Source organism: Sinocyclocheilus rhinocerous, unplaced genomic scaffold (genome assembly GCF_001515625.1).
Source record: "Sinocyclocheilus rhinocerous isolate Xijiao unplaced genomic scaffold, SAMN03320098_v1.1 scaffold1600, whole genome shotgun sequence".
NCBI classification, from domain to species: Eukaryota; Metazoa; Chordata; class Actinopteri; order Cypriniformes; family Cyprinidae; genus Sinocyclocheilus; species Sinocyclocheilus rhinocerous.
Genome location: NW_015665129.1, coordinates 1,734,857 through 1,742,248, shown reverse-complemented (window position 1 = coordinate 1,742,248; position 7,392 = coordinate 1,734,857). Strand labels below are relative to the sequence as shown.

At 36.0% G+C, this 7,392-nt stretch overlaps 1 protein-coding gene across 3 annotated transcripts in view; it reads left to right on the top strand.

Annotated features, from left to right (window-relative positions):
• The window catches only part of LOC107731209 (tumor necrosis factor receptor superfamily member 5-like), a 9,694-nt gene extending 2,302 nt beyond the window's left edge, over nucleotides 1-7,392 (top strand). Inside the window, exons 2-9 of one of the 3 annotated variants that reach the window (XM_016542221.1) lie at nucleotides 1,372-1,757; nucleotides 2,621-2,746; nucleotides 5,257-5,412; nucleotides 5,557-5,644; nucleotides 5,722-5,909; nucleotides 6,659-6,666; nucleotides 6,750-6,789; nucleotides 7,021-7,392. In XM_016542221.1, the coding sequence (XP_016397707.1) occupies nucleotides 1,631-1,757; nucleotides 2,621-2,746; nucleotides 5,257-5,412; nucleotides 5,557-5,644; nucleotides 5,722-5,909; nucleotides 6,659-6,666; nucleotides 6,750-6,789; nucleotides 7,021-7,061 (774 nt within the window). In that variant the 5' untranslated portion in view covers nucleotides 1,372-1,630 and the 3' untranslated portion in view covers nucleotides 7,062-7,392. Of the gene's footprint in view, nucleotides 1-1,371; nucleotides 1,758-2,620; nucleotides 2,747-5,256; nucleotides 5,413-5,556; nucleotides 5,645-5,721; nucleotides 5,910-6,658; nucleotides 6,667-6,749; nucleotides 6,790-7,007 lie in introns of all 3 variants that reach the window. The other 2 variants (XM_016542220.1, XM_016542222.1) reach the window with 2 other exon arrangements.

The window sequence follows — 7,392 nt, the reverse complement described above, 5'->3', positions numbered from 1 at the left end:
TATTCAGACACTTTGACCTGACCATGTTTTGCTTAAGTGTTTTTTCTTTAATTGATAATGCAAACTTTTTACACCACAGACTGAACAAAATTAAGCATTGCTTGGTAATTGGTTGACCTATTACTGTATCTAATTGTGTACTTAAATTTAACAGCTGAATAATTTTTGGTTGATTGTAATCCATTACATACCTTTCTATCAAAGTTATCTGACATTATCAAGATGAATTTGTTCTGACACAGTTTAACTGTTCTTGTCATTTTATTACCATTTTCCAAACTATAGCGAATAAACTGTGATAATTTGAGAAATGTTGAAGGTGTCTGAATACATTTTGGTTTGACTATTTTATTATTATTATTATTTTTTTTTTTTTTTTTTACCTTTGTCTCAGACTATGAAAAAGATGATTACTGTAAAAAAAAAAATCCTTTGATTTTCTGGAGCTCAACCATCCAACTACACTTTCAACAGGTACTCGATATCCTCCTTAAAATGTGTATACAATTTAACCTTCAAATTGTAACTGGTTTCCTAACAATTATGCATTTTCATTTTTCAGTTTAACAAAACGTGTGAGAAAATTATTAAAATTACAGAATTACCTTGTGATGTATGACTGTTTATTGTTGGACATTGTTAGTAGACAAATAAGTAAATCTGTGAGTGGGTGAAACTAGTATTTCTCCTGAATATCCACAAGCAAAATGTGTCATTAGTTGAAGAAACACCTAAATGTACACTGTTTAAAAAAGGGTGAAATTTTCTGAAAAATCTGCAGTTGGCAGAATTTTACCGTAAAATATTGTAGCAACATTTTAAGTTTTATAACCTTTACAGTTTTATAAAATTTACAGTACAAACATTTTTTCATCAACTGAAATAATGTTCATATACCAAATTACTAAAATCGGTCACACAAATACAAAACACTATCATGGTTACACACAACACTAAAATAATGCAGTAAACATTAATTTAACATAAGATGTAACATACAACTCTATAATGTGCTTAACTGATGAGAAATAACTATGAAGCAGTTATTTCAATTTAAAAAATCAAATGTTGGCTGACAAACAGAATTCAGGGATTTTTTTTTTCAATGTATTTTAGGATGATCTATTCTTTTACACTCCACAGAACTGTGTATTTAGCAGTATTTTACTGTAAAATTACAAAATGAAATCCCGTTAGATCTATTAACAGTTTTTCACCATATACAGTAAGGAAACTTACCATTAAACAATTAACAGGTTTTTATAGTATCATTTACAGCCTTTTGCTGCTGAAATTTGTAATAATTTTCTACAGTGTATAAACAAGGAGGTTTACAATGAGCTGATTCTTTTTATGCTTTTTCTCTTTCAGTTTGTTTTCCAAAGAATGCATATGTCTGCAAGAAGCTTGTGGAAACACGACCTGTACAAGAACTGAGTCTTGAAGAATCTTGAACTACTGTCGCCTTTTCTCTCAGTTTTCTACGAAATCCCTCCATATTGTTTACTGTTAAGGCACACATCAACCAACATCACAGCATGAGAAGCTTCTGAAGGTTGTGCTGTAAACAGCACAGTACTAATGACATGCAAGAAATGTTACATTGACTGAATAGATCTAGACTGTGACTATGTTCGCTTTAAGGATCATTATTCTTATTGCACTTATTGTTCCTCTTAACTATAAACTTTGTTCTTGTCAGTGTGCTCGTGCTGAATATGAGATACACAAGCAATGCTGCCCAATGTGTGCCCCTGGTAAGACTGCAAGTTATAACATATAATGCTTAACTTTATTAATATATGTCATCTTTATGTGTTTATTTATTTGTTTATTTATTTACAGTATTAGAAGTTTGTTGTTGTCTGCTTTATTCTGCCATAAATCATTTGTTTTTATATATATGTATACAGTATCTCACAGAAGTGAGTACACCCCTCACATTTTTGTAAATATTTTATTATATCTTTTCATGTGACAACACTGAAGAAATGACGCTTTGCTACAATGTAAAGTAGTGAGTGTACAGCTTGTATAACAGTGTAAATTTGCTGTCCCCTCAAAATAACTCAACACACAGCCATTAATGTCTAAACCGCTGGCCACAAAAGTGAGTACAACCCTAAGTGAAAATGTCCAAATTGGGCCCAGTGTCAATATTTTCTTTATATACTAGAAAGTGGGCCAATTTAGTCCCAAGGAGTATTGAAATAGTACACTTACAAGTATACTACTAGTACACTGATATTTGTATACTTACTACATAAAGTATACTTAAAAATATACTTGAACTTTACTTAAGTATACTGACTAAAATAAACTTGAAGTATACTACTTTTTGGTAAGGGTGTTGTCACATGAAAAGATATAATAAAATATTTACAAAAATGTGAGGGGTGTACTCACTTCTGTGAGATACTGTATATATATATGCACACAAATTATAAAGGGCTTTTCTTTTACTTAATTAATTACTAATTAATTATCTGAAATTATAAAGGGCTTTTCCAATGCTTTCTAAATACTCTGATATTTTGATACTTTTTTTTCCCCAAAATGGTAAACATATTATTCAATATTGTTAGAAATCAACAACAAATTTTATGTGCTGCCTATTCAGGAAACCGTGTTCATTGGCACTGCACAGATGACACCAGCACAACTTGTGTTCCATGCCCTTCATTAACTTTCACTGATGAACCAAATGGCCTCACGGAATGCTTTCCTTGTACTGTATGTGATGCAAGTGAGTGTTTCCATTTCCACTTGATATGTGTTCATCTGAAAATGTAAGATTGATGGTGAAAATCTTGGTTCCCTGAGAAGGGAACAAGACACTAACATCCTCTAGAGGTTGCTGTGGGGAACGCCTTCAGCGTGGTGTCTGAAGTACATGTCTAAACACGACAATAACATTGGCTGGTGACAACCTATGACTTTACTACCGGCGCGACCATTGTATAAAAGGGTGCTGGGTGAATACGCCATCTGCTACATACCCGAGCTACATACCCAAAATAACTTACCTGATAAGGGCTGATATGACAAAAAGATGTCAAGTGCAAAGGGAATTGCAATGTACCAGAAATAAACACCTTCCACTGGACCAGAGAAGGAGATTTCCTATAGAATCCTCTCTCCAGATCCCATGAGCTGGACAGCCATCACTGGCCATAACCCAGCCCAAGCGGGAAGTGTTTGTCATTAGTATCAATGACAATACACACCTAGAGTGGAACCCAAGGTGAGGAACCTGGGTCTGAGGCGCATAGAAAAAGGGTACGATGCCCGCAGTGAGTAATCCTTACCATGTATATGGATATTAGAAAGTGCACAAGATGCTCAGCATGTGCGCTTGGCATAAACATGGATTTTAGCAACCTGGTATGACTGCATCAGAGACCTCTAGGGAGCGGAGTACTCGACTCTCAGTACAAGAGGAGAACTCACATGCTCGGCCTGGGAGCAGCATGCTCATAGGTGATCCTTCTGAAGAGAAAGAAGCACTGCCAAGCTCAACCATAAGGGCAGACCATCAGGGAGGACAAGGAAGCCCTATCAACCTGGTATGACTGCCTCACTGAGCTCAAAGGAGTGGAATACTTGACTCTCAGATTGAGAGGAAACCTCACATGGTCAAACTACACACATAACTCTGCTCCTGGTAGCAGCATGCTCATAGGCAACCCTCTAAATCGAGGGGAGCACTGTCAAGCTCCATTATATGGGCAGTTCGCATGATAGCGCAAGATAGGGCTCGGGGAGTGGCGTGCTCATAGGAGACCTTCTAAAGTAAGGGGAGCAGTGCCAAACTCAACCATGAAGCCAGTCCATCAGGGAGGCCAAAGGGAAGCCTATCAGCCTGGTGTGACTGCAACACAGAGCTTAGGGAGCGGAGTACTCGACTCTCAGATCAAGAGGAGAACTCACATGCTCAGTCTGGGAGCGGCATGCTCATAGGCAACCCTTCTGAAGAGGGGGGACCACTGCCAAACTCAACCATAATGGCAGCCCATCAGGGAGGCCAAGGAAGGCCTATCAACCTGATATGACTGCCTCACAGAGCTCAAAGGAGCAGAGTACTTGACTCACAGATTGAGACGAGAACTCATATGCTCAATCTACACACAGCAAGGCTTGGAAAGAGCCTGTTGAAAACATAGCTAGAGGAGGAGAACCGACAGTAATTGGGAATGTCTAGTAGACCACAAAACCCAAGATCACCAGAGTGAAGCGGATGACGTATTCTCCCGGTGCCCTTTTATACTATTTATACCGGTCGTGCCGGTACTGACGTCACAGGCTGTCGCTGTCCAATGTTATTTTTGTGTTTAGGCATGTGCTTCAAACACAGGTCACCTGAAGGTCAAGGCGACCGCTAGAGGATACAGTTCGAGTTCCCCCGAAAGGGAATCATGTCTGTTTATTTAAGTGATTTAAGAACTGAAGAGTTGCAAGCTAGTTGCTCCAGGAAACTGTCCCAAAAAAGAATATAGTGTAAGTGGCTTCAGATGTAACTGCGCAAGTATCTTCTAAAGCCTTGTTCAGACTGTCAGCCCAAATCCGATTTTGTGCATATCCGGATGGAATCTGATTTGAATAACTGACTGTCCACACAGTGTATCGCAACTGTTCATATCCAATTTGTGTGTCCAAAAGCGCTCTTTTGTTTTACGGAATGTGCGTTGGTTTCTAAGACAATGCCGTTGCGTTGTTTTGCCTACGCTAAAAACAACAATAACAGCAATACCGTTTGCAATACAGATGTTGTCTTACGATAGGACAACATGTTACCGTCACGCTGGATAATATTTCATCTTATGAGGCAGCGGCAGAAACGTGGGAAGCTGGAATGTGCGACTTTATTCTGTGCTGCCGTCTCCTCTGGTTTCAAAACTCAAAGAGGTGCGTATATTAGCAGTTTATTGTCTTTGTCCGCTTGACTTGCAGTTCACAACAACAAGCTTGTTTCTGCAACAAAGTTTATTATGTTTTCTACAAAAACGTCTGACGTGTTTACGTTTTGCATGGTGTGAAAACGTGAAAAAGCTATGTTAAATCCGATCTGACCGATCAGACTGAAACGGATTTCCAGGAATTTGAATAGGATTCCAAACCACATACGAATGTAGCTCGAAACGGATTGGCAAAAATCGGATTCCCTGTAGATTTGCACAAAAATCGGATTTGGGCTGACAGTATGAACGAGCCGTAAAAGACAAGTAATGCAACGCCTAATATTTGTTTTTATCCTAGACCGTGGTTTAAGAGTGAATAAAGTATGCACTCGGTCATCAGATACTGTTTGTGGGCCACTAGAGAGATTCTACTGCATTGAAAAAAAGAAAGGCTGCTGCACTTTAGCTGTGCAACATTCGGAATGTAGCCCTGGACAATATATCAAACAAGCAGGTAAATGATAAAAAAATCCTATTATATAAACATACATGAAACATTGCTTATTGTTATCTGTGTTGCATTAAATATAATAGAAGAAGGAAGAAATGAATAGACAAGCACAACAGTGACAGTTTAATTTGCTGACTGTCTCTGCAGGTACTGGCTCCACAGATACTATATGTGCTGACTGTACAGGTGACACATATTCAAACGGATCTTTCTCATCCTGTTTACCACACACAAAGTAAGTGCTCACTTATGCTGTTTATGTGAGCTGTTGGTCATTTTTTTAACAAATCTGATCCTGCATATTATTCACAGATGTGAGGCCCTGGGACTTGCTGAAACAAATCCAGGAACACATTCATCTGACACCAAATGTGGAAATCCCTCTACAGCTGTAGCAATAATTACCCCTAGTGTTATAATAGTTACTTTAATATTAATTCTAGTAATAATTGTTTTCATATTTAAACATATTCAGAAGAAGAAGCAATCAAAAAGTTCAGGTAAGTGTTATTCAATTATTTTTTGTAGTATGAGATCTGTAGTTGTTTTTTCTATAATGGAATTTTCTATGACAATTCAACAATCAATTCAGGCTGGGACACTTTGATAATCATTCATATACACTGTATATTGCTACACTTAAAAATTATGGTGCTGTAGAGAGGATTTTACACAAGAGTTATTATTATTATCAATGTTGATTACAGTTGTGCTGCTTGATTTTTGTGATCAGGTAGCATTCAGAGGTTTGGGGTAAGTAAGATTAAAAAAGAAAAGACAATAAATATTTTTAAGTTTCAAATCAATGCCATTCATTTAATTTTTTCTATACATCAAAGAAACCTGAAATAAATTACATCAGGGTTTCCACAAAAGTATTAAGCAGCAAAAAACTGTTTTCAACCATGATAATAATACAAATTTTGAATAATGTCATATTAGAATGATTTATGAAGGGTCTTGTGACACTGAAGACTGGAGTAATGGCTGCTTAAAATTCAGCTTTGCCATCACATGTAAAATATTGTTAAATACATTAAAATATAAAACAGTTCTTTTAAATTGTAATAATATTTTACTGTATTCATGGTTTTACTGTGTTTTTGAGCAAACAAAAGCAGTTTTGGTGAGCATAAAAGATGCATTTCTAAAACATAAAAAAAAAAATCATAATTATTACAAACATTTGACTGGTAGTTTATTGTTAGTTACATTAATATATACTGTTCTCTCTCTTCTGTTCATACAGGGATACAGGTATGTTCAACTTTTTACATGAAAGAGAAAGTAAAACAAAGTTTGTTTACTATGTTTTAAAAATGTCTGTTTTTGTTCAAAAGGAAACAGGAAATGGTTTACATGAAAACGAAAGTTCAAAAGGTAAGAATAAAGTATATCATATAGACAAAGACATGCAAGACTGCAGTTATTCAGCTTATATTCATGATGAGAAACTTCAAAAACACAATATTAGATTTTAATTATGTGAGTTATATAATATTTGCTCTTCTATGGTTAGTTGACTCTGATAAATTAATGCAAAACATTCTTTGTGCTTCTGCAAGCTGAAAAGTAATAATGCTTCACTGTTTTTTCAGTTGTTGGCAGCAGGAAAATTGTTGAACCATTTGAAACAGAAGAACAAGTCCTGACAACCTGCGAATGACTACAGTTTCAACACTACTCAGATATTTCACTACATCTACTGAAGGAGTTATCATGATTGAAATTTAGCAGTTTGAGCCACAGTCATTGAAACAAAAGTCAAACAGCATCAAATGATTTTGCCATCTTCTATTAATCAATTACTAATGAAATACTGTGTGTGTCAAGCCTAAAAACAAAAGTAATATTGAATGTAACAACAATAATTACATGAGCCAGCATATTACCACTGCATTATCACTTTCTATAAGACCCTTGTTTACAGAAACAGTATTTTATTGCTTTTGCACAATTAAATATTTTTCTAAGGATTACTTA